At 35.5% G+C, this 27,959-nt stretch overlaps 2 protein-coding genes across 4 annotated transcripts in view; one reads left to right on the top strand and one right to left on the bottom strand.

Annotated features, from left to right (window-relative positions):
* Positions 1-7,838: 7,838 nt before the first annotated feature.
* LOC117315910 (interferon-induced helicase C domain-containing protein 1-like) lies at positions 7,839-19,357 on the top strand. 2 transcript variants are annotated; one of them, XM_033870333.1, is made up of 10 exons: positions 7,839-7,923; positions 8,680-8,763; positions 9,341-9,589; positions 10,882-11,044; positions 11,861-11,953; positions 12,151-12,323; positions 12,947-13,778; positions 13,973-14,212; positions 15,304-15,471; positions 16,560-19,357. In XM_033870333.1, exons 3-10 carry the CDS (start codon positions 9,350-9,352, stop codon positions 17,198-17,200), a joined length of 2,550 nt encoding a protein of 849 aa, XP_033726224.1. In that variant the 5' UTR covers positions 7,839-7,923; positions 8,680-8,763; positions 9,341-9,349; the 3' UTR covers positions 17,201-19,357. The 2 variants fall into 2 exon arrangements, with proteins under 2 accessions (XP_033726224.1, XP_033726222.1); XM_033870331.1 differs by lacking the exon at positions 7,839-7,923 and adding an exon at positions 7,987-8,055.
* Positions 18,049-27,959, bottom strand: part of LOC117315909 (fasciclin-1-like) — a 113,859-nt gene continuing 103,948 nt past the window's right edge. For both annotated transcript variants that reach the window (XM_033870329.1, XM_033870330.1), the window contains exons 16-22: positions 26,630-26,774; positions 25,857-26,016; positions 24,931-25,054; positions 23,628-23,787; positions 22,974-23,127; positions 22,575-22,689; positions 18,049-21,563 (exon numbers count right to left, since the gene is read on the bottom strand). In XM_033870329.1, coding sequence (XP_033726220.1) covers positions 21,325-21,563; positions 22,575-22,689; positions 22,974-23,127; positions 23,628-23,787; positions 24,931-25,054; positions 25,857-26,016; positions 26,630-26,774 — 1,097 coding nt within the window. In that variant the 3' untranslated portion in view covers positions 18,049-21,324. The remainder of the gene's footprint in view (positions 21,564-22,574; positions 22,690-22,973; positions 23,128-23,627; positions 23,788-24,930; positions 25,055-25,856; positions 26,017-26,629; positions 26,775-27,959) is intronic.

Here is a 27,959-nt window from a genome sequence, read left to right as displayed (position 1 = left end):
TTTGTTTGTACAACATAAAAACTTCTCTGACATGCTTATCTGATAGATGAGTATCAGTACTGCAAGTATATATACATATGAACTTCTTTATAAGAAAAAAAACAGCAATGTATGATCACTGTTGTCGCCTAAAAGAACTGAAAGGCATGTTATTGGAAAGTTTTTATTGGTATTGGCCGAAAATTCGGAAAAATTGTTTTTCAACAAATTATACAGAACCTGAATGAATTCACAATCACAGAAAAGATGATTCAGGATTCGTTTAAAGTAATTTCAGTTTCTAAACCATCATTCCAACTTTCGAAAATTATAACTTAAACTAATAAATATTCGCCTATTAGAAGATTATAAGAATATTTTGCAACCTTCTCTTTTGTCTTTACGACACAAATTTTCTTCAATTTTGGTTTATATATTGTTTCTAAAAGTCTTAGAAAAATCATCATAATTAATTGATATCTTACGAAATCAGGTTTTAATTTCAATTGTTTTGCTTGAAATCGTCAAAGGACAGGAATTCATCTGTTTCATTTCTTGAAACATTTCTGAAAAACACATTTTTATCAACTTGTAATATACAGCATGTTTACCATTTACTGATATTTTGTAATCTAACCATAATTGTTGAGCTAATACATTATCTGATATTGTTTGCGGTAAAGGTGTACATATATAACGTGTCCCAAAACACGTTTTTAAATGTCTTCATAAATTTTCCGTAGACTTTCCCTGTTCATGTGTCATATCTTTTCACCTCCAAACTTTTCTATCTCGGTAGGTAATAGCATTTTCCAGCAAGAAAATGTTTTATTATTAAGAAATTTCTTTATCCAATGTATTTTTGTGTTTGGCAATATGCCTTTCCATTCGCCATACTGAGTCCCTATTCTCGTAAGCATTAATCATTACACTTCTTTTTTTTTCATTTTATTCCCCACCAGAGACAAAAAACAGTTTTTGAAGATTTTATAAATAAAACTTATAGGGGATCAATAAGAGAAGAAAATAAAAGTGTAAATATTGGAAGAGCAAAATACTTAATCACTGTTACCTTAATGAAGTAGCAGAAATTAAAAAAAAACAGCCATGCCGTTATTTATTAACCAATTCATGTTTTTCTTCAAATTTATGCTTAGTGAAATCCCCCTGTACTAATATCAAAAGAAATTCGAAGCAGTTTAAACTTTCATATATGATTCAAATGTAGCCCCTTTTTCTGCAAATACTCCTAACAACCTGTTAATCCAATCTATATCATGTGTATCTTGTCCAATTTACAAATGCACGTTCAAACCAGAAGAGCACTCTGCAAAGAGCTCAAGAGTGTTAAGGTATTATCTGACAAAAGTATGTCTAAAGCATTTAATCATTCTGATTATGTTAGTGTTCCTTCCATTTTGTCAGGCTATATTCTATTTAATTGATAATTATATGTTTTTTTTCAAATACAAAAGGTATGTGTAGAGAATAATCTAACTCGGTCTCCATACTTTTGTTTATTTCTGTATACAAATTTACCCTGTTCTTTCATAATTTTATCTTTTTGTAAAATGTCACTACTTCCTTCAAATAATGAGTTTGAAATAAGCTTCCTCGTGAAATGTCTCTTTGTAAGTTACAAACAGATCTAGCAGCTTTTCTCTCCTTTTACTTCCGATCTTGTTTTACGTCAAATTTCCATCTTGAGAGTTATACAGTTAGTGGGGAACAGGTTCGATGACATAATGTTTAGTTTGGAAATCAGTGCTTTGGTATGATACGTTGCTATATAAGATTATTTGGTTACAGTTCCGGAATGCCCGTCAGTGTGTTTTCGCCGGAATTTTAGTTTTGCCCCAGCAGAAAACCGTATCTAGCAGAACAGATCAGATAGGAGAAAAAGCATAAAGATGAACTTGAACAAACGATATTCTCTTTTACATTTTATTAATTGTAAAAAAAACGATGGTTAAAGGATGTACTTGAAAGATTTGACAATGTAATATAAATAACAAGGGAGACAAATTGTTATTCAGAACTGTTTTACATTCGTCAAGGGGAGCTATATAAATGATGGTTGATTATTATTCGCCTGTTAATGAGAACTGATTTTAATTCTGTTTGATTATTATTCGCCTGTTACTGAGAACTGATTTTAATTCTGTTGGATTATTATTCGCCTGTTACTGAGAACTGATTTTAATTCTGTTCGATTATTTATCATCTGTTACTGAGAATTGATTTTAATTCTTGTGGATTATTAATCGTCTGGAACTGAGGATGATGTAACATGTCCCGCCAGCCCCTCATGTTACTGCTAACCAATCAAGGAGGAGGTAACATGTCCCACCAGGCTCTCCTGTTACAGCTAACCAATCAAGGAGGAGGTAACATGTCCCGCCAGCCTCTCATGTTACTGCTAACCAATCAAGGATGAAGTAACATGTCCCGCCAGCCTCTCCTGCTACAGATAACCAACCAAAGAGGAGGTAACATGTCCCGACAGCCTCTCCTGTTACTGCTGACCAATCAAGGAGGAGGTAACATGTCCCGCCAGCCTCTCCTGTTACTGCTAACCAATCAAGGAGGAGGTAACATGTCCCGCTAGCCTCTCCAATTACAGCTAACCAATCAAGGATGAGGTAACATGTCCCGCTAACCTCTCCTGTTACAGATAACCAATCAAGGAGGCGGTAACATGTCCCGCAAGCCTCTCCTGTTACTGCTAACCAATCAAAGAGGCGGTAACATGTCGCGCTAGCCTCTACTGTTACAGCTAACCAATCAAAGAGGAGGTAACATGTCCCGCCAGCCTCTCCTGTTACTGCTAACCAATCAAAGAGGAGGTAACATGTCCCGCCAGCCTCTCCTGTTACTGCTGACCAATCAAGGAGGAGGTAACATGTCCCGCCAGCCTCTCCTGTTACTGCTAGCCAACCAAGGAGGATATAACATGTCCCGCCAGCCTCTCATGTTACAGCTAACCAATCAAGGATGAGGTAAAATATTCCGCTAGCCTCTCCTAGTACAGCTAGCCAATCAAGGAGGAGATAACATGTTCCGTCAGCCTCTCGTGTTACAGCTAACCAATCAATGATGGGGTAACATATCCCGCTAGCCTCTCCTAGTACAGCTAGCCAATCAAGGGGGAGGTAACATGTCCCACCAGCCTCTCATATTACAGCTAACCAATCAAGGAGGAGGTAGCATGTCCCTCCAGCCCCTCATGTTACAGCTAACCAATCAAGGAGGAGGTAACATGTCCCGCCAGCCTCTCATGTTACAGCTAACCAATCAAGGAGGAGGTAACATGTCCCGCCAGCCTCTCCTGTTACAGCTAACCAATCAATGAGAAGGTAACATGTCCCGCCAGCCTCTCATGTTACAGCTAACCAATCAAGGATGAGGTAACATATATGTATCTTAAAGTACGACACACCTTTTTGCAGGACAGGGTCTGTTGTCATTATTATTAAAGTGTCACAGACATACATTTACAGTTGAATCAACTAGACTCATGATTCATATATGCATTTAAAAAAATATTTACATCGATATATAAAACTTAAGCTAAAACAAACTGGTATATATTCTGTCTATCTAGTACAGCAACATACATTAGGTTTGTAGCTGATCTAGTGAGGAGGGGTTGGCATTCTCTAGGTATCGTATCAATTTAGTACCGTGTACATGTACCGGTTAATTGATTTATTCTCAGACTTTTTATCGTGTATTTCCCATATTTCATTTTGTAACTTAATTCACAGTAAGGAAAATCAGATAACATATAACCTGTGCTACAAATTTTTGAGTTTGTATAGCTAATCTAAATATTAGGAAGAAAACATACTAAGCGACAAATTGGTAAGAAACTTTCTTCCGTTCAGAAGCCTCGTGGCATTTGACCTCTTGTTACAATACAGTAGTGTTGAAGAGACATAGTTTAAATACCGTACCTATTACTGTCTTTCCAGTAAAACAACAGAAAACTGACCAGATCATACGTATTATTGATAAGCTAGACAAGGCGCATATCAGACCAATTCATTGAATACGAGTCCCTTATATTATTTATGCTAACTGGTACTTACAAGGTACCTTTGGATCCTTGTGAATGATACATCGCAAAGCAAAGTAATGTAACAAGGACTTAAACTAATAATGATACACGACAGATCCACGAATTATTGATTATGAATTAGTAAACCCCTACAAATATTGTTAAAAGGCTATCGATTACTTCAGCAAGTCAGGTTTAAGATACGTGCCACATTTAATTGTTAGATATTTTGATCTAACGTTACAAAATCAACATCTAAATATAACGCTCGCTGTGTAGGTCTGCAGCGAGGATGACTCGTCTATAAGTCAGTCATGAAAGCTTTTAGGGACAGTGAATATATTTGTCAATATCTCCAAAATGAATAAACTAAGTTTAACAAATTTATCAGTCTTCACAACATGAATTCATTTACCATAACATCAAGTTTTAACTGTTTTAGAATATAAGCAATCGTATTAGCAAGATAGCACTCCCGGTGCACAACATACCTAGCCTACATGTATAATACAAGATACCTTATCATATGACAGTTGATCGTTTACGTAATGGACTGTATACCGAGTGCACTACAAATCTAATTGTATGTGTATACCCGCACTGCTGCACGTCGAGTCGCACTACATAGTGTGTATGTGTGTTTCGTCCGGTAGGTCCTTGTTTTCGGAAAACAGGAGATATCGAAAGTGAAACTACTTCCTATCTAAATACCTAACTCTTGGTAACCTTGTTCCTCCACAGCTGATTAATATGGCGACGGGGGTGAAGAAAAAACCTGGTGAGTAGGAGGAATGATGTTTGCACGTTAACATAATGTGTGTAAATATAGCCATAATGTCGTAAGGGATACGTTGTATTACATTCCTCTGAGTGTAAATATAGCCATAGAGTCGCCATAGTGTAAATATAGTCATATAGTCGTAATAGATACGTTATATTGATATTAGATGTCCGCTTACTCAGCAGTTGTGTCTACACCGGGGAGGTCCGAGTTGTATACTCCCTTCTTGAGCTTTGTGGCGTTTGATATCAAAACACACTTCTTAAAGAACTCAAAACAGGCCCATACCTCACACGCTGTCATACATGTAACACCACACGTGTATGTCTAAGTTATATGTGTATTTTACAGTCGCGTCCTCATTGCTTGGGCACTAAATAACATCCTAAGTGAGCACTGTCTTATCACATAAACCTAGTATACACTGTACAACAAACATTCGCAAATAGGAAAACACTCCAGGAACAGAGCCCCCCCCCCCCCCCCCCCCCCCTCACACACACACACACACACACACACACACACACACATAATACACATACACCTCCCAACCAACCCCCAGGGATATAGGACCACGCCTCAGCCCTCACCCTTTTCTTCTTACTCACCTCCTACTAGCTGAAACATCCGACCACACACTCACAAAATCCATATACCAAATTGTTCCACGCACAATACAGCCTGCAGCCAACCCTGCTAACATGTACCATAATCACCCCGCATCCCTCACTACCTCTTTCCCCCCACAGTACTATACCCATACTCTTAGTATCACAACAATATAAAGTAAAACGTCGGAAAATGTACAGACTAGTAATGTCGGAATTGTGTGGCTCTAAGGAAAATATGGACATGTGGTAAAGAGGACATAATAAATAACGGCAGAGAGACATCGATGGAAGCTTACAAGCGAGGACACCGAAAATAAGACACCAGCACTTTAAAAACTAACCACTAACACCAAGTCCGTCGGACGAGACTTAAAACGGTGTACCGTGTAAACAATACAGACATGGGAACAAATTATCCAACTCTGTCAAGCACTCCAACACACAAACTATATGACAACATGACAGGAGTGTTTGGTGAACTACTTGGCCCTACTCCTATAAAATACTAACGGCTACACGGCCAAACTCCTATATAATAGACGACGGTATTAAAACCTACACAACTAATTCATAGTCTAAATATACTAACGACTACATGACTGACAGGAAACCCACATTTATGACTGTGGCTGGTGAACTATTTCTTTTATCTATACCCTAACATAATTATTTCTAGCAGTACAATACATAATCTACCTACAACTATTCCTATCAGGGAAAGAGAACCAAACCAGTCTTGTCAAGACTTTTATTCTGACTTCCTAACTACACAGGTGTAACGGTCTAAAAAGACAACTGCGGCAATCCGCACGTGCAATATTAGCGCCAAATTACCTGTACTCGGAACATTTCCACCGTTAAATGACGTAGGAGTTCCGTTTAGTATAAACAGCCGGTATATCGAACAGTGGAGTGGTAACTTGTAAGCAGACAGTCATCATATAATCTACTCAATAAAGTTTATAATTTCCTCAACATTTACATTAGATTAAAAGAAAACTAACCAAGAGTAAAATATCAACTTTGCAATTTTTCTGTAGGTTATTCTAGCTCTGATTCTTGGTGTAACTTATGTAAATAACGAAGGCAATGGGGAGTGTGTCGTGTATGACATTGAACCCTTATATAGTCAGCTAAAGTCAAGTAAGCTTTAAATCAACTGTGATTGACTGTTTCAGTGGCTGCGTTATTCTCTGACATATCACTTTACGATGATTTACCAAAGAGGATAGGAAAAGAATGGCAGGAATTGTTGATTCGTTTGGGTCTGAGTGGTGTCGAGACGGACCATATCGACCATGACCATCGATCCCTAAAGGAAAAAATAAAACGAGGTTTAGTGATATGGAACACACGCAGACGTCAGGTGTCCGAACTGAAAAGGGCATTAGAACTTATGGAAGCTCTGAGAGCTACCGATATGACAAATCTGGCAGACGATCTAGAGGATGAATATTGTTTGGAAGGTAAGCCAGTTTAGATCACTGTTGATGAAAAATGATACCTGACATGAAATCTTAAGGATGGTTTGTCTTCCATGACGAATGTTTTAGGTAAGCGTGTAATTCTAGCGAATTAATAAAAGTTTAATGTCAAAAGCTACATTTGTACAGTAATTCTGACTTAAGTGATGCAACATTGTTGGACAAGTATGTTAGGAATAAATTAACTGATGATTCGGTGGTTGTTATACACTGTCGATACATAGAAAGAAGCAGAATAACACGTTCCGTAGTTACACTAGATACATAGCCTTGCCATGGGAAACAATATCGGGGACACCTTAGCCTAAGACAGGTCATTTTCGCTTCCTCTAAAAGATAAGGTCGTATACATGAACTGTTACCACATCCTGATCTGTTCCATTTAGAACCCGAGCCGGATGAGATTACATCAGACATTATAAAGGACACAACCGACTCGCTGGACTATACAAGGGACACATCCGGTAATGTATTCCGCTAAATGGTAAAGCTGATACTTATGGTGTACATTGAACAATATCATATAAAAAAATGAGTAGAATCAAGTGAAATGAAAGAAAAATAGCTAAAAGTTTAAAATAGTTCTGTTTGTTTTCGATAAAACATTTACTATATTTTGTATTAAATAACAATATCAATATGATAATGACGTCAGGCCGGGACTGTTTTGGTTTAAATCAATATCTCCTCAAATGATTGTTTTTATTGCTAAATAATAAAATTAATAAAATTAAACTTCTTTTATGCTGTTCTGTTTGCAACTTGTGAATATTTATTAGGTTTAGCCTGCTCTATCATTCAACTGTATGTATTTGTACAATATAAGTTGGAATGAAAATAAGAGGAGAAAACAACGATTGCTGCAATGAATTTAATACATAAAGATGATGTGTCCGTCTGTGTCCGTCTGTCCGTCTGTGTCCGTCTGTGTCCCTCTGACCAAGGAGATATATGTTTCCACAGAACTCGCCAACACTGGACCCGATAGTAGTGGTGACATCAATCTGCGTGATTATCAAAGAGAAATAGCAGAAGACGGTCTAAGGGGAGATAATTCTATCATTTGGGCTGGGACAGGATCAGGGAAGACCAGGGTGGCCGTATACATAATGAAGAAGCATTTGGACAACAACCCGGAAGGTATGCACTGCTTCTTATCCCGAATTCCTGATGCTAGGAAGTGGGGTCGTAAATAAACAACCACTCCTGTTGGTCTGAGATAGGGAAATGATAAAGTACCTTGTTCGTGAGGGACGACTACAGTTTGAACCAATATTTCAGGTTTTGCTCTCTCTTTCTCTAATTTTAATTCTTTATTAGCCTCATCAAACGTTTTGCTGCTGGTTGAGCGTCAAGCAAAGCAGGGAATGTCTTTGTGATGAGACCGAGGAAAAACAAACGATATCAAGTGATCAGAAAGAGTACTTTGTAAAGCTTAGGTTAATCATTCAGTTTAGTAGTACAGCCAAGGTAGTATCGTTTCTGTCGTCCATTCATCTTTAAACGTCCTTCTTCAAAATGTTCAACGTACATAATTGTAATCAGTTATGATACTAGAGACAGTACAGTGCCCGACCTGTTTATTTTGATGGTATACGTCTCCATAGAAACAACTCACCGGTAGGTACATTAATGGCTTCGTACAGGATGTTTGGTTGTTAGATTATCCTCGATTAACAGTATCCATGTACGTCGATTAAGCAATACTTTTAATAATATATGGCAATTGAATACGTGTCTTTAATAATAAATTATGATTTTCAGGAAGGATAGCATTTTTCAACACAACATTGACACTGCTGGACCAACAGTACGAAGTAATATGTAAACTGTTACCAAAGTATCCAGGTAAGCTTTAGAGAAGAATTGCCTTCAATGTAATGGTCATTCAATAATTACTATGGTAGGGTTAGTGTTAAAACCCCAGTATAAACAACCCATACCATTGTTAGTATAGTAACACTTCTGTTATAGTAAAACTTTAACCCATTGACCAAACTTGTATCTTTCCTCCTTTAGTCAAATTTTGGTCGGTAGACAGAACTTATATCATTCTTCAAATAACCTTTCGGATAAAGAATCCATACTCTTCCTTGATGATCTACGCTTCTGTGAGCATACATAATTTATATCCGTCCTTATATAGTTAAAACTGTGGTTAGTAGATAAACCTTAATACATGTATTTTTCACGTATTGAGATAAATCTCCTTTACTTTTAGAAGTTACTTTATTACAATAGTTATAATACATGTAATGATAATAAGACTATGTAAAGAAACTAGTCCACCAGTAAAATGATATGGAAATCTTTAGTAAATGCGATAAAATCTTCAGAAAATCACCAATGCTCATTAGTAATTTTACAAACTTACTGTAAAATCCTATTGACTATTAACTTCTCCTCACAATCTTAATGTTAACAGAAAACTGTCATGAAGATCAGTGGGAGGGATCATATGGACGGATCTTTCTCTGACATTATCAAGGACTGTCGCGTTTGTGTCATCACACCAATGTCTCTCGAAGGATACTTAAAAAGGCAAGCATCATCCTTGGATGCGTTCTCTATGCTTGTGTTTGACGAGTGTCACCATACACGGAAAAGTGAACCTTACAACCAGATTATGGCACATTACCGGAAACGACACAAAGAGGGCGGCACATTACCACAGGTATCTTATCTGTTACAGCATGTTATAAAGTTAGGTTTATTTGAATTTAAAATTCCCAATTGTCAATTTATCAGTTATGTATCCAATAACACGTATTTCGCAGCAGATGTCCACTACAAAGGGAAAACTTAACCACACGATTAGAGAATATGGAGTTCGGGGAAGATCATGGGAACGATTGGTAGCTGATACCATATCATATTTAGGCCTCCGATATGTAAAGGTATCCACTGCTTGTTGGTATAATATTTTTATTATTTCAATAATGACACTCCGATGTGACAGATTTGAATGACAGGTGTCGTTGACGAAGAATAAGGCATTTATCTTCCTTACCCCCAAATAATTGTCTCCCTTCATTTAATGATATTCTTAATTCTATCTATACGATTATCACCCTTGGATACCCGTACTGTTGTATGGATGTTTCGGTTATGCGTCCCATCATAGAGTGTGGTCTTCCTTTGATGATTTATAGGAAGGATTGTGGGTCTTCCTTTGATACCGGTACTGATGTAATGGGCGTTTAGGTTTTACATCTGGATGAGTGATCTCCCTTTATTATTGGTGTTATTGTATAGACGTTTCTATAATATGACTTGACGGGGAGAGTCTTTTTGATTCCAATGAATTTATATGAGATTCACTATTAATACGCCTTAATAAGAAGAGTTGTGATGTACTATTCTTGTGAAGTCCTTCATGCTAAAGTTTCAAGTCGTGGTGAACGAGGATGATCTCCCTTTGGTATTGGTGTTGTGTGGACGTTTAAACACACTTCTTTAATAAAGATGATGGTCTCTATTTGAGTTTCTTTTGCATGTTTTGTTGAATGATATTACTTAATACTAGCTTACCTGCTTGTCACTCCTTGGCTATGACTTGCCAGGTACCTGTGGTTAATGTAATGCTATTCCCTACTTTTTAGGTGCATATTTCTTATGTCTTTATGACAAAGAGTGATCTTAGTGTTGCTAAATGGGTATAAAATAAGATCCGACTTTAATACTGAATAAGGTGGCCATATTTATTCTGTAGCAGGGATTGGACCATAGGGTCGGAGTAGCAGGGATTAGATCTATAGGTTCGGAGTAGCAGGGATTGGACCCATAGGGTCGGAGTAGCAGGGAATGGACCCATAGGGTCAGAGTAGCAGGAATTGGACCCATAGGGTCGGAGTAGCAAGGATTGGACCAATAGGGTGTCTTCAACAGTTTACCTTTCTTAACTTTAACCTTTGTTAAATATATATCATAGAACACGTGTCCGAGGTCTGATTTTATCTGTAATAGGTTATTGGATTGACAGCCTCGGTTGGAACTGAGAGGGCTAATGACGTACGAGGTGCAGAAGAAAGTATCATCGACCTGATGGCGCGAATGAATGTTACTAAGATCACTACTCCAAAGGTCCACGTAGAGGAATACCATAATTATGTTCCGGACCCCATTAAACGTATGTCAACACAATACCGCACAATGAAAAAGTATAATACATTATCAAATACGTAACGGACAAGAATGGGTGAAACAAATCGAATACATCGCAAGGAATTCAGTGAAAATACTAGGAATATCAATAAGAGAATAGTTAAAATCATAGGCAATCGAAATCATGGCGGGAAATTTAGAGAAAATAATAGTCAATCGCACAAAGGACAAGGCATTTAGTGAAAATAATAGGCAATCGGAATCAGGGCAAGAATTTAGTGAAAATAATAAACTATCGAACTCAGGGCAAGGAATTTAGTGAAAATGAAAGGCAATCGAACTCAGGGCAAGGAATTTAGTGAAAATAATAAGCAATCGAAATAATTGCAGGGAATTTAATGAAAATGAAAGGCAATCGAATTCGCGACAATGGATTTCGTAATCATCTTAGGCAATGGAAAACATGACATGGCATTTAGTGAAATTATTAGGCAATCGAAATCATGGCAGAAATTTTATCTTAAGTAATAGGTAATCGATTACATGACAGGAAATTTTGTGAAAAGAAAGGCACCCGAAGTCATCGGAGAGGATTTGTAAAAATAAGTTGGCAATCGATTACATGGCAAGGAATGAATATCCGAATAAATGACAGAAAGGTAGATAGGTTGACAATTAAATCAAATTACTTGATTAAACAATTTTTAAAAAATATAAGAAACTACCGTAATTAATATTCATGAAATAATGACCACATATTTTAAGGACGTAACTTAATATACTAAATATAGTTTGTCAGATTAATGCAATTAAACTCTGCGCGCATTGGGTTATACTCCAGATAAAGAAGTGATGACGGACCGAAAGGTGGATCCGATCGGTGATACCATACAGCGTGCTATGTATCGACTTGAAGGATGGCTCGTCGGTCAATGTGAGTCGTTACCTGTTTGTTTACAGTTTACCATCCATGATGTGTAATTCCATGATTGTGTAAATTATCATTAGTATCTTTATAAATAGTATTCCAAAGTTATCATATAAACAATTTATCTGCCAAGGGTTTTGAATCATCCATTATTGATAATTCCACTGCTTTCCCACGTGAACACAATCTATGTTTCCTCTTAGTGTGTGATCTTGACACGGATATAGACAGTCTGTTAAGGGAGATACCTGACACACAGAGAATGAAGCCGCAATACCAAACCTGGCTATCCCGCCTACAGATGGCGCTCCCTCTCAGTAAACAACTAGCTCCCGACATGAAACACCGGGCCATTGTGATAACAGACCACTTGACTGTAAGTCGTTTTTATATAACCCTTCATGACTAACCAATGTCAAAATAACAGCTATAATCTCAAGGATTGTTGGTTGTTAAGTCGCAATGATCGAAGCCAGGGTACATTTCTGTTAATTATTTCTACTTTGTAGCATTATTACTTATACATTGCCTACCAGTAGTTAATCGTAGTCAAACTTGAAAGAAGGGAGGATAACAGAAAATCGTTACGAAATCAATGAGGTTGTTCGTTCTGTGAAGAAGTTTCAGTTCCACATTCCAAACCCTCTTATATGTCATATCGTCTGATTTAAATGAACATTGGGTTATGTGTATATTTGTTGTGACACTACATACATTTTAATGAGGACCAATTGGGTAGTGGGGACGTGCCGGGTGTCGTATTGACTGTCATTACTCGCAATTCCTATCCAAGATTCATAATGTCGAATGTGTTCTTTTAATATCAGTTCTAAGCGTATCGTCTGCATTGCTGCATATCTGGCGGCATTATTAATTTCTTTAATTCTAATAACACAAATATCACACAGTTCAACATTCTAACTATGTCCATATCTCGTCATCATTAGCCTTACCTTTTCTCGCTGAAGTAAGGTATACACATATTATTGTTTGCTCTAGATGTACCAAAGCGCTCTCTCGTTAAACAACACGCTGTGTATGAAGGACGTCTTGGAACATCTCTATCTTTCCTCTTTGAAATTCAAAATACTTGGAAAAGGGGACAACAACACAATAAGAATATCTGGCGCACGAGAAGATATTCCGGAAGGAGAAGGAACACAAGGTGAAGACAAAGAGGTCGATTCAGGCCAAACCAATACAGGAGGTGACGAAATAAATGACAGATCAATTCTAGGCAGTACAAGAAATGACGACATACATGACAAACCAAGTCTAGAAAGTACAGGAAATGACGAAATACATGACAAGCCAAGTCTAGGAAGTACGGGAAATGACGACATACATGACAAACTATGTCTAGGCAGTACAGGAAATGACGACATACATTTACATAACAAACAAAACGTAGACAGTACAGAAAGTGACGGCATAAATGACAAACCAAGCCTAGGAAGTGCAGAAAGTGATGGCATAAATGACAAACCAAATCTTAACAGTACAGGAAGTGACGACATACATGACAAACCAAGCATAGGAAGTGCAGAAAGTGACGACATACATAACAAACCAAGTCTAGGAAGTACGGGAAATGACGACATACATGACAAACCAAGTCTTAACAGTACAGGAAGTGCCGACATACATGACAAACCAAGTCTTAATAGTACAGGAAGTGACGACAGATATGGAAATCCATGCATTGATAGTACAGTTATCTATAGCAGAGATAGCGGCACAAGATTAGACAGTACGGGAAGTGACGTCAGAGAAGTCAATCAGAAAGTAAGCAACACCGGAAATGAAGCCACCAACGTCAGTCTGTATACAGGTATGTTGTGAATTGTGAGTTAACAGGAAAGAAACATAAATCAATTGTATTAGAATTTCAGGTTACGCTATGGAACTGTATTTGACCTGTGAACTTGAAATTTTCGAAATTATTTCGTAATCTTGTTAATTTTGATATCGTATGTATATCCTATTATTTTTACGTGTAAAACAGACTAAACGTATTTTTGATAGATGTCGTAAAGGAACTGGAACGTCTCTCACAGAATCCGGATTTTGAGAATCCGAACATCGTTCGTCTTCAGGAAATGGTTGATAAACACATCAAGGAGAAAGGGATGGATTCAACGTTCATTGTCTTTATACAGACAAGGGAATCGGCTATAGCAGTTTCTAGATACTTGAGAGAGAAATCATCCAACGTGAAATGTCGATACTTGATTAGTGCGCGGTCAACGACGGAGGACATTGAAAGTATGCTCCCAACATCTTCTGTCATCTTAATGTTTAAGCTATTGTCTAATTTCATTATGTCAAATTTGAAATGATACCAACTATTTCTGTACCCATCGTATAATGATTTTGTAATAGCTTATCTAGCTGACTTCCAAGTCACAGGTTACATCATCGGCATGTTACAAGCAATCTTGTTTATGTGTTTGTAATTTATATTAGTATAAATACATGTCCATTCATCTGTCTTTTGGCCACTCAACCTCTTTGCGATTGTATTTCCTATATTGCTCTATGTGGTCCAGAATTCGTTATATAAAGAATTGTGTTGTATTGTATAAAGTAGTGATATGTTGCTGATTGTATACATTACACGTAGAGTATTATCACACATTACAAAACAGTATTAACTGACAGATACGGACATTTACGGTTTTGTTACGGATATTGCTTTGAGAGGTAAGCAGTGTTATCTAGAGTGAGGATGGATATGTGTTGCGTAGATTATCACGAATAATAAAATGAAATATATGAAATATATCATTGGGAAATATAACGAGTTGGAATTTCTTATGTTACGCTAAAATTGGGTTGTTAAGGCATGTGTATATTAAAATCTGACATGAAATGTAGAAAAATTATGCAGGTGTGAAACAATCGTAGTAGTGTTAGTGACAGACAAACAATCACGGGCGAACAATTATTTATACGATATTTGAAGTAAACAGTAATCACTCCATGGCTGACAATGGGATAATACAACTTAGCATAAAAAGGAATTTTTCCTGTGTCTTGTTTATCTGTAACATCATTTTGGGGAAAAAATTCAGAAGTTTTTGAACTACAGACTTTGTGCCCATTTCAAATCCCAACTCACTTCCTAATTGTTAGCTTTTGTTTAACCGTTTTGAATTTCCTTGGTAAATGATTTTTTATACATTTTCATGTGTTTTTAAAGAAGTACGATAGGGAGGTAGATTAAACCATCTTATAATCTATGATTATTCTCCCTTTTTCATTTTTTTCTCATTTTCTTGCAAGCAAACTTTATTTTTGCTTAATGAACAATCTGTATCTTATCAGGCTATCATGCTCGCTTTGTTTGCTTTCAGAACAGTCCCATGCCGAGCAAAGCCGAGTAGTCAAGCAACTCCTAGCTAAACAGATTAATGGTATCGTTGCGACACAGGTGGCCGAGGAGGGATTAGACATGCCCGCCTGTAACTTCGTCATCCGTTATAACAGATCCAGTGACGAGATCTCCACCTTACAGGCCGCAGGTATGTAATGATATCTCCACTGTACAGACCACAGGTATGTAATGATATCTCCACTGTACAGACCACAGGTATGTAATGATATCTCCACTGTACAGACCACAGGTATGTAATGAGATTTCCACTGTACAGACCACAGGTATGTAATGAGATTTCCACTGTACAGACCACAGGTATGTAATGAGATCTCCACTGTACAGACCACAGGTAAGTAATGGTATCTCCACTGTACAGACCACAGATATGTAATGATATCTCCACTGTACAGACCAAAGGTATGTAATTAGATCTCCACTGTACAGACCACAGGTATGTAATGAGATCTCCACTGTACAGACCACAGGTATGTAATGATATCTCCACTGTACAGACTACAGATATGTAATTATATCTCCACTGTACAGACCACAGGTATGTAATGATATCATAAGTCGTTATATAATTGATATGATACCTTTTAATTTACCAACACATTTGCTATAGTTATCATTATTATTTATAACTTACTAATTATAGTATTTATAGTATTACATACTCATTATAGTATTTATAGTATAACGTACTCATTATATTATTTATAGTATAATTTACTCATTATATTATTTATAGTATAATTTACTCATTATATTATTTATAGTATAACTTACTCATATTATTTATAGTATAATTTACTCATTATAGTATTTATAGTATAACTTACTCATTATATTATTTATAGTATAACATACTCATTATATTATTTATAGTATAACTTACTCATTATATTATTTATAGTATAACTTACCAATTATATTATTTATAGTACAACATACTCATTATATTATTTATAGTATAACTTACTCATTATATTATTTATAGTATATCTTACAATTTACCCACATTAATGATATAGTCATGTGTATTACTTATAACTTAGTCGTTAAAAAAGTCATAGCATTTATCTTATTTTAACTGCATTTATAATCTGGCTGATCTGATTATCTTGGAACAAACCATAAATGTCTACATTCGCATAGATAAAGTTTTGTATCTAGTTTATCTAACATTTAGAAGATACAGGATGCTAATCTTAAAAACTTACAATGTTGCAGGAAGAAGCAGAAAAGTACATGGGACAATCATAGACTTTGCTGATCAACAGAAGGGCAGACAGGAGCAGATGAACGTGTTGAGATTAGAATTGATGAACGAAGCTTTAAAGAATATTCTAGCAAAGTCAGATGCCGAGATCCAGGAGAAGGTCACCCAGCGAATGCGCTCTATCACGGAGACAGACTTGGAAGAAGAGCGTATGAGAGTGGCTCAAAAAAACAGTAAACCGATAGGAAATTTCACATTACGATGCCAGCGATGTCAGGAATTTGCGGTTTGTAGCTCTGACATCAGATGTTTTATGACGTCCCAGTACATAGTCACAAATAGCGAGTTTTACAGAAGAATCAAACGTCGACTTCACAAGAATCCGAAGAATTATGCAGGTTTGAACACAAAGTACAAAATTGAGTGTAAAAACTGCGGATCAGATTGGGGAGTAGGAGCTTGCCCTAAAACCGGTGTATTTTGTGCAGTGTTGAAGATAAAGCAGTTTGTTGTAACCGATGCTGACACAGGACTGGAGTATAATACATCTTCATGGGCCAAGTTACCATTCACCGTGCAGCCCATGTACAGGGACGAACTTCATAATCTCACCGGGTTTGAGGACCTTACAGAACAGACCAATGGCTGCTGAGGATTATCACTGATAATACGTGTCCACATCATTTCTCTTTAGAGAAATGTGTTGCTTGTATACTTTCGTTAATATATATGCATCGGATAAACTAAAAAGATGTATGAAATAGTCAGACTGGAATAGCACAGCATGTCGTGGTAGAAATAATAACGTCTTATTTTATTATAAAGGTTGTCATCAGCTACTTATCCCATATTGCTTGTTACTAATGCTGTGTTATTTGTTCAAATGTGTCTACCAAAAAAAGGTTAGGGTTAGGCTTGATATCGTATTTTGTTTGCCTTTCATAAATGACTCTGTTTGTTTTCATTACAGGAGCTATTCACTTTTTGTCCTGTATATAATATGTGTGTTACGTTTGCCTAGTGAATGCCATTAAAATGAGAGAGACGACTTTCTAGAAATGTTCAATGAACAGTCTTTTAAAGCAATATCACTGTGTATTTGTATACACTATACTGCATAGGTTTTTTGAAAATAGAAATTGATATGACATGGGATTGAAAGTGTCCCAATACTAGACCAGCCAACTGTTTAGAGACATAATTAATAACTTTTTTGTCAGAAAACACAATAGAGAAACAAATGATTAAACAAAGGAGTTGCTGTTCTAGCCGTAATACATAGCGAATGTAATATAATTGTTATATATATTAGGAATATTTTCATAATCTACGTCCTGTTGTGAAACTTATTGATATACTCTATATAGAGTTAGGTTTAGAATTGTTATATATAAGGAATATTTTCATAAACTACGTCCTGTTGAGAAACTTATTGATATACTGTATATGGGGTTAGAATTGTCATATATACGGGATGTTTGAATATTCTATGTCCTGTTGTAAAGCTTATTGATTTAATGTCTGTAGGGTTAAAGTTAGGGTTAGAATTTTTTACATGTAAGGGATGTTTTGATAATTTACGTCCTATTGTGAAGCTTATTGATACAATGTATATAGGCGAAGGAATTAATATCATTATCAACTAAAGGAAACCTTGTGAGATAAACACGATGACTTCCTTTTATTGTGAATAAAAAGATGATGCATATTTATCAATAAAATGCTTTATTATAAATCTAACACGGTGACATGTTTTCAAATACATACTGAACACTAACATACGGTCATTCATTCGTCGTCTGTCGCGTCCCTTGGAAGGCTGCAGTGAAACATTGTATTCCTGGTATTTTTCGCCCCAGGTTATTTTCACCCTTGAGCAACACAAAAGCTATTCGCCCCGTTTTAATTTCGCCCTAAACTTCTTTTAGGAAATGCCTTTACCTCGTTTACAATAGGAAAACTCCGTTCGGAATTCTCGATACAATTGCACTCGGAACACTCAGGATTTATCCAGTTCCCGCATTTTCTTTTCTTTGCATATCCCGCTGAGGTGTGAAATGTAATCAGGTGTAAAATATTCAACGTTTACCTGTGTTTAGATTTACTTTAAGCCTATACTGATTCAAATAGTATCAGGTATGCATGGTCGATTTTAAGCAAACACGATGAGTGGTAAGTTCACCGTGCCGTGACTAATTACTAACCAGTGTTTTCTATTGTTCATTTGTCATCGATGGAAGCCACAAGCGATGGTGAACTCATAAAATCAGTCTTCACAATGGCAAGAATTAAATGCAATTTTGTGTGCATCATTTACAAAGATTTTAAAAGTTACCTAGTTTTTATAGATTCAAAAACAAATAATACACTAAACCTAGCACGCTGTCTGCTTTTTTTCGAAATCAAATACTAGTATATTAAACCCAGTACACTGTCTTAGCCAATATTCTCGATTTATAGCAAATTCACCAGGCCTAGATATATATCTAGATTTTATTTCACATGCATAGATTGGAATAAAACAATAAATTATTTTATAACACGTGTTGCTTGTAATTATATAAAAAAAAACATACTTGAAAAGTACGAGGGTATGTTTTCGATCCGACTACAATTAGCCTATGTACGATAACTTGCAATTTCGCCGTCATCTTAAATTCGCCCTATCATCAAAGGGCGAAAATGACGAAAATTAAACGGGGGCGAAAATTACCAGGTATACAGTACTTACAATCGCTTACAAAATATACATCAATTTGGTTAAGGAATTCAATAGAAAAGAATAACATGGATACAAAGCAAAAAAAAACAAACAAAAAAAAACAATGGATGCTTGCTGAATATGGGACCGTTTTGCATACAAAATTAAATAAGTTGATTGCATTCTTTAAATAATAGGTCTCCCTTGCATGTTTCTAATTAGAAACACTATTTACCAAATATCAAGATGCGATGTTAACAGCAGTTAACAAGTGATTTCCTGTCTTAACTCGTCAAAAAGTAGATTCGAGCGGTGATGTCACTGAAAACAGGGGTTTAATATCAAGGAACGGAGGCGAATTTATCTTATATAATCCGTTAACGTGGTGTTTACATGTGAACTACAGTAACAACAGTTATACCAGTAACGTGGTGTTTACTTGTATACTACAATTACAATAATTACAATTGATCTGCATTTGCAACTTTTAAAACAATACACGCCAAAATACATTTTTATAGGTGCAACATTTATGGCAATAAGAAAGAGAGTCACATACAAATGAATTACGCCCTATTGAGTAAAGTACACACTTGGATATTTAAATGAGGAACATTATCGTAAAATCATATAATTATACTCAGGATGTTTTCACCGATGAATGGATTTTTAAAGAAACTAGTTATTTTTGAAAAGCGCTGTCGATAATGTATATTATGGGGAAAAAATAATAAAAACCGACAAGTGTCCCTTTCGTACCAGAAACCGATAGTTCATAACAATAAAATAGAATACACTCAAACATTCAACACTTAATCAAAACCAGCAGATACCTTGATAGGACTATTGACACCACACACACAGATAAAAACCACAAACGAGTAACCATTGTAGGCGTGTGTTGATTTTAGTAGATGAATACATGTAAATTAGTTCTACATATCTATAAAGACGATAAAAGCTAAATGTGCTATATATATATTTATATAGAACCCTTACTGCAATCTACTCAACAGGTTCATATAAAGGTCCCGATTTTCGTAGTAAAACAAATGTGTATCACTAGATTGATAAACATAATAAAGTTCATGACCTCTACAGTAAAATACATGTGTATCAGTAGATTGATGAACATATAAAGGTCATAACCTCTACAGTAAAACACATGTGTATCAGTAGATTGATGAACATATAAAGGTCATAACCTCAGCATTAATGTACACGTGTACCAGTAGATAGACGAACATATAAAGGTCATGACCTCAGCATTAAAGTACACGTGTACCAGTAGATAGACGAACATATAAAGGTCATGACCTCAGCATTAAAGTACACGTGTACCAGTAGATAGACGAACATGTAAAGTTCGTGACCTCAGCATTAAAGTACACGTGTACCAGTAGATTGACGAACATATAAAGGAACACCTCCTTAATATACTGAGAGCATCACTATACCTAGAACTGTTCGGGAAAGCGTTGTGATTGACAATTAACCATGTATTTACAGAGACTTGTCACAAATTGTAAAACAACAATAATAGCACAACAGTGCTGATAGGCGTCACATCATTATATATCGTACGTGTCTTACCAGGAATGTAATGTCTCTATCTCCGACCAGTATCTTTGATAACGAATGCTGAAATGTGATTTTATTTAAACATTTGAGCTATATTTAAAACCTTTATTGTATCAGGAAGGATTTCAATGTGTATCATGAGGAGGATCGAAGACAGATGACGTTTGTATATTTCAATGCATGGTTATGTATTCGTCGCATTCCCTAAAATATTGGGTCAATTTCTTAATGAAATTCTTTACGGTAAAAGGATATACGTGTAATTACACCATTTGAAATTACCGTAAGAGGCATAAAGATACTCGATTTTAATGTCTGTGTGATAAACTATAAGAAAGATACTTCAACTGAAATACTGCTTAAATCAATAAACCATAATTTGTTTTTAATTTTGTCGCCGATTACCATCATCTGGCCAGACAGAGGTTCATTTTTTAATTCAATTTGCTGCCATATTTTCACATATTCCTCTAAACATTAATACAAACTTGATATCACCTATTTACATACATCCTGAATAAACTGATAAAACAGGAAGCTAATATTAGTAAATAGTTTGTTTTTATCACAGCTGCAGATCCGACACCGGGTTCCAATGCTCCCTTCCGAGTTGTCATTTCCGGTTCCGGAATCGACACTAAAATTTTATCAACCACGTGAATTATTCCATTCCTTGATAATATATTTGATTTAATAACTTTCGCCTCTATACCATTCCAAGAAAGGAAGCAATCTGAAAGGATAAAAGTATATATAATTAAGCAAAGACACCCATGTTGACGTTTAGACAGTCTAGCCGGTAAACTGTATATCACCGTTTGTTTAAGCTGTAAGTAATGTACATCTGCGACTTTCGACATAACACCTTACACTTAACAGCAGTATCACGACACAGTAATACACGAAATATTCGTAGGATAAATATAAACTGATGCGATCACATATTACTTGGCTCAAAGAAAGATACGAACAATATCATGTAGCTATAGTAGTACATGTGTATATTTATATCATTTTATATAATTCTCATTTTAAGCTAGGTCTATAAAACCACATAAAATTCGAGTCGTGAATTCTCCTTGACAGTCAGACATAAAGACTAACAAGTAGAACAGTATTATCAATAATCCATATCGTGAAACAACCAAAGACTAACAAATTTAAGAGTATTATGCGACATAACAAAGATTCACAAGTTACATTGTACTATAACGTTTCATATCGATAAACAACAACAAAACACTCACAATTTATACAGTATCATTGACACTACATATCTTCAAATAAGAACAAAATGTATAAACAAATGTTTCTAACTTATCTATTAAAAATATACAACAGATATTTACACTATTGAACAGTTAGAATTATTTCAAAATCTCTGGCAATACCATCAGAAATGTAATTGATTGAAAATACTTTTTATTTTACTGTAGTTTATCAGTCACAAACCTTTATTCGCCTTTGATCCAGAACATTAAGTCCTAGCAATATTTACCTTCACTCCGTACAACGTTGTAAACAGATTTAGTCAGAACTGTAGCTTTTAGCAATATTTACCTCCATCCCGTACAACGTTGTAAACAGATTTAGTCAGAACTGTAAGCCTAGCAATATTAACCTCTGCCCCGTACAACGTTGTAAACATATTTAGTCAGAACTGAAAGCCTAGCAATATTTACCTCTGCCCCGTACAACGTAGTAAACAGTTTTATTCAGAACTGTAAGTCCTAGCAATATTTACCTTCGCCCCGTACAATGTTGTAGGCATGTTTAGTCTCATTGTTACTGGAATTCCCGGCTTGAATAAAGTTAGCCAATGAGATGGCGCTACCGTTGATCACGTGACGATTGTACACCTGTAAAATGTATATAAATGTCATAATCATGCTGTTTTTTTGGGGGTAGCATATGTCACTTATGAAACTTCATTACAATTACTGTAAGGTATAATATCAAGATATTGTGGCAATTTACGTTTTAATGTATGCTTCCATCACGGTTAAATATTCAAATACTGCTTATTATTTATTAAAACAATCCCTCCCGAATTATGCGGTATAACAATAACCTATTAGTGAAAATAAATCAAAAACTTACTTATAAATGGGCATGATGATAACAAAGTTGGTAACATATTTACCGCTTCTTTGTCCGTGTCATTGAGGTGAAAATTAGTCCTAATGTCTCGAAATGCAGACTCCTCTGGTAAAAATAACGTGTATATCTGATCTTCCTCCGCGAACAGGTCCTCAACCTCATCAGGTAGGAAGTCCATAAAACGGTGAGCGGTGTCACTGTATCAGAGATCATACCTTATATAGATTCCATTAGTTACACGTTATCACAGTATCAGAGATCATATCCTTCATATACAGATCACACAAGAAAAAGCAAAGAAATTAAAATATGGACAAAAAATGTCTTTGTATATCTCCACCTCGCAAAAAAAATGTATTTTATTTTTTTTTATGAACATTATACGTTTATAACGGCAAATTTCCCATTGGAAACAAGACAAACTTATTGACTGATGTATAGACACTTGAAACAATACAAACATATTACGTAACTGTGATATATAGACACTTGGAACAATACAAACATATTAACTGTGATACATAGACACTTGAAACAATACAAACATATTAACTGTGATGTATAGACACTTGAAACAATACAAACATATTAACTGTGATACATAGACACTTGGAACAATACAAACATATTAACTGTGATATATAGACACTGGGTAGAAGAGTCATGACTATCAATAAATGGGAAATATGTTACTTACTTCAGCGTTATGTCCGCCTCGAGTTCCTGTTTGATGTTTAACAATGACCAGCTTAGGAAACCATCTATTGTATACAAAATGCCATTACTGCACGCCACACCGTCCCGCACTATGTTCAGGGGTTGATGGAGGTTACTGTAGCCAGCACTGATTGTAACACCTGCACAGGGGACAAGATGTAGAGAATACTCATGAAGTCATCTGTTTAGTAAATTATGTTTTACAGTTGTGAGCCTCCGAAATATGTATACTATAGTACAATGTGTAGATACCTGAATACACCAAATTATTGATGGTCTGTGGATCTTACATGTGCATCAACGTTTGTAAGAACCATAATATCGAAACAGACAAACTGGTCAAGCCAGTAAGAAATTATAAGAATATGAAATAACGGAAAACAACTAAAGAGTAGGACAATACAAATACATTTCATATTGTAACAGTGTGGTCTTCTAGAAGGGCCATGAAATGTTTTTGACAGTAGGTACTTAGTCCTATTTTAAACAACATCAAACTTGAACTTAGAATGTGACAAAACCTCTATAACACACATCAGTGTAATCCACAAGGTGAGGCAGGTGAGAATACATGAAAATTACTTATAAATCAATCCTAAGCAAAGACGATTGAATAAGACTTGCAAAATAAACTAGATTTTGCATAAAATGTGACTTATTCACTCTATTTAGTAACGAGACCATGACCTTCGAACATTGATGCTGAACACCAATTCTAAGTTAGCTGTTTAAATAAGGAGGCACTTTATCACGACGGAGTTACATCTTCCAAAGGAAACTCTTGATACTGCTTGAAAACTGAGTTTCTATCTATAGTAACAGTAACTTTGAACTCTGACGCTGAAAAGAACAATTCCACGCAGGCACTTCAAATGTGGAAGAACTGTATGGCGTTTTTTTTTAAGTTCGACTGGCCTAAGGTTATAGCACGGAAATAAAAGTGATGACTGACAGACTGACAGAATGACAAACAGACGGCCGGACATGGTGATTACTATAAGGCACTTTCGTGCGGGGCCCTAATAAACCAAACCATGGACCGGGAATACAGCAGAAGAAGAAGATAATGACAAAATAAAGACATCATAATTCTGTTATATACAAGGCAAGATAAAAACATCATTATTTTATTTTTTCTGTACTTACTTGTTATAGCGAATTTTTTTAGTTACTAAAATGTCTTAATAAAACAGTATAAATCAGTCCCAAAGTTTGTGGACTTTTGACACTAGATATTAACTAATCGACACAGTTCTGATATCACTATTTTCTAATCGCTTTACCTCCGTTATTGTCCTCGAACTTAAAGGTAGCATTTGGTCCCGTGTAAACGTACTCGCTGATGAAGTTCTGTCTCAAGTACATACTGTCAAGTCTGGCGCCAGGAATGACATGACCGACAAATATCTGAAAAATAAAACAAGCGGAAGTTCAGCTTAATCGTGATAATGAATCAGATCCTCCTTATGCTAAACAGCAACAAATAACAGCATACCGTCAAAAACACGTCACACGCTGTTCATATATCACCATAGCGACAAAACTAATGCTGTTTGTATACCACACCATCAACCCGTAACAAATATCACCATAGCGACACAACTAATGCTGTTTGTATACCACACCATCAACCCGTAACAAATATCACCATAGCGACAAAACTTATGCTGTTTGTATACCACACCATCAACCCGTAACACATATCACCATAGCGACAAAACTAAGAATGTTTATATATAACATCATCAACACAGTAACAAATAACACCATACCGTCAAAAACACGCTGTTCATATATCACCATAGCGACAAAACTAAGGATGTTTATATACCAAACCGTCAATACACTAACAAATATCACCATAGCGACAAAACACGCTGTTAATATATCATACCATCAATACACAAACATGTATCACCATAGCGTTAAATACACATATTGAAATACTAACACACATCATCTGCTTCCACTTCTGAACACATGAACTATACCAAATCATCAAAGCACACGTATCCAAGTATAATATAAACGACACAAAAAAGAAATGCATCATCTGTTTATCATTACGAAATATATATTGCATAGAAAGGACGTACCGGTATTAACATTTTAAAGAAAGTGTACGTTAATAAAGTTGCATAAACTTCGAAATGCTAGGTAATTTCTTAAACGTTCTCATCTGGAACGAAATTAAAATTTGATCAGTTACCTTTTTTAAGATTTCTGGATTAGTGAAGATAGCACTTGTCTCGTTAGATGATATGGAGGCAAGGAATGTAGCGCTAGGTACAAATATTGTCATCTGTTGTTGGTCATCAGCTGTCATTAACTGGAACTCGACTAGGATGGACATCAGATCATAGAACGGTCTGAAATAGAGAGACAAGACGATATACAAACACCGCTCGAGACAGTATCGTCGAGTGGTCAGTCATTAACTGGAACTCGACTAGGATGGACATCAGATCATGGAACGGTCTGAAATAGAGAGACAAGACGATATACAAACACCGCTCGAGGACAGTATCGTCGAGTGGTCAGTCATTAACTGGAACTCGACTAGGATGGACATCAGATCATGGAACGGTCTGAAATAGAGACAAGATGATATACAAACACCGCTCGAGACAGTATCGTCGAGTGGTCAGTCATTAACTGGAACTCGACTAGGATGGACATCAGATCATAGAACGGTCTGAAACAGAGAGACAAGATGATATACAAACACCGCTCGAGACAGTATCGTCGAGTGGTCAGTCATTAACTGGAACTCGACTAGGATGGACATCAGATCATAGAACGGTCTGAAACAGAGAGACAAGATGATATACAAACACCGCTCGAGACAGTGTCGGTAGTGGCCATGTCCACTAAGCATTTCATATATATTTCTAGCGTTGATTCCAGTGATTCAGATATTATTACCTAATATATAGGAGTATATGTGAACTGAATTCATACCTAAAGTTTACAGTGTTATACCTGAAGCGTGGATCCGTTGTCATGGTTTCTGCTACGGTTAGGTACGGGAAATACAGTAAACGATCAATCACGTGTAGTTTCCCGTTAGTAGCCCGGATGTTACTCTTCAGTATTTTTGCTCTGACGTTATTATTGATGATAACAACTACAATAAGAATGAATATAATTTACAGATATGAAATATGCTAGAAACTTGTTAACATTATACATAGAATGTTAAATCTGAATTGCTATTGACCTTAGATAATGATATACATGTATGTATAAAATGCTATTGACCTTAGATAATAATACACATGTATATATAAAATGTAATTGACCTTAGATAATGATATACATGTATGTATAAAATGTAATTGACCTTAGATAATGATATACATGTATATATAAAATGTAATTGACCTTAGATAATAATATACATGTATATATAAAATGTAATTGACCTTAGATAATGATATACATGTATATATAAAATATAATTGACCTTAGATAATGATATACATGTATGTATAAAATGTAATTGACCTTAGATAATGATATACATGTATGTATAAAATGTAATTGACCTTAGATAATGATATACATGTATGTATAAAATGTAATTGACCTTAGATAATGATATACATGTATGTATAAAATGTAATTGACCTTAGATAATGATATACATGTATGTATAAAATGCTATTTACCTTAGATAATGATATACATGTATGTATAAAATGTAATTGACCTTAGATAATGATATACATGTATGTATAAAATGTAATTGACCTTAGATAATGATATACATGTATGTATAAAATGTAATTGATCTTAGATAATGATATACATGTATGTATAAAATGTAATTGACCTTAGATAATAATACACATGTATATATAAAATGCTATTGACTTTAGATAATGATATACATGTATGTATAAAATGTAATTGATCTTAGATAATGATATACATGTATGTATAAAATGTAATTGACCTTAGATAATGATATACATGTATGTATAAAATGCTATTGACCTTAGATAATGATATACATGTATGTATAAAATGTAATTGACCTTAGATAATGATATACATGTATGTATAAAATGCTATTTACCTTAGATAATGATATACATGTATGTATAGAATGCTATTTGGTGTTAGGCAGTGAGTCGACTTTACGATCTCAGGTGATTTGAGCGACAGATAGGAAGACAGACGACCAGTGAGGAAATGAGTAATACGGGAGAAAATATATTTCCTCTCGAGTTTATCTTAACGCTTACGACCAGGATAAAAATCTCACTTTCGATATATTTCCTTTCGAGTTTATCTTAACGCTTACGAC

Source organism: Pecten maximus, chromosome 17 (genome assembly GCF_902652985.1).
Source record: "Pecten maximus chromosome 17, xPecMax1.1, whole genome shotgun sequence".
NCBI classification, from domain to species: Eukaryota; Metazoa; Mollusca; class Bivalvia; order Pectinida; family Pectinidae; genus Pecten; species Pecten maximus.
This window is presented reverse-complemented; position numbering and strand designations above follow the sequence as displayed.

Excerpts from the sequence above, each read along its gene's own strand:
- LOC117315910 (XM_033870333.1), top strand. The coding sequence starts at position 9,350 with ATGAAGATCAGTGGGAGGGATCATATGGACGGATCTTTCTCTGACATT. Across the intron at positions 9,590-10,881 it reads AGGGCGGCACATTACCACAG|GTTATTGGATTGACAGCCTC; the intron begins GTATCTTATCTG and ends TATCTGTAATAG. Across the intron at positions 11,045-11,860 it reads TGTTCCGGACCCCATTAAAC|ATAAAGAAGTGATGACGGAC; the intron begins GTATGTCAACAC and ends GTTATACTCCAG.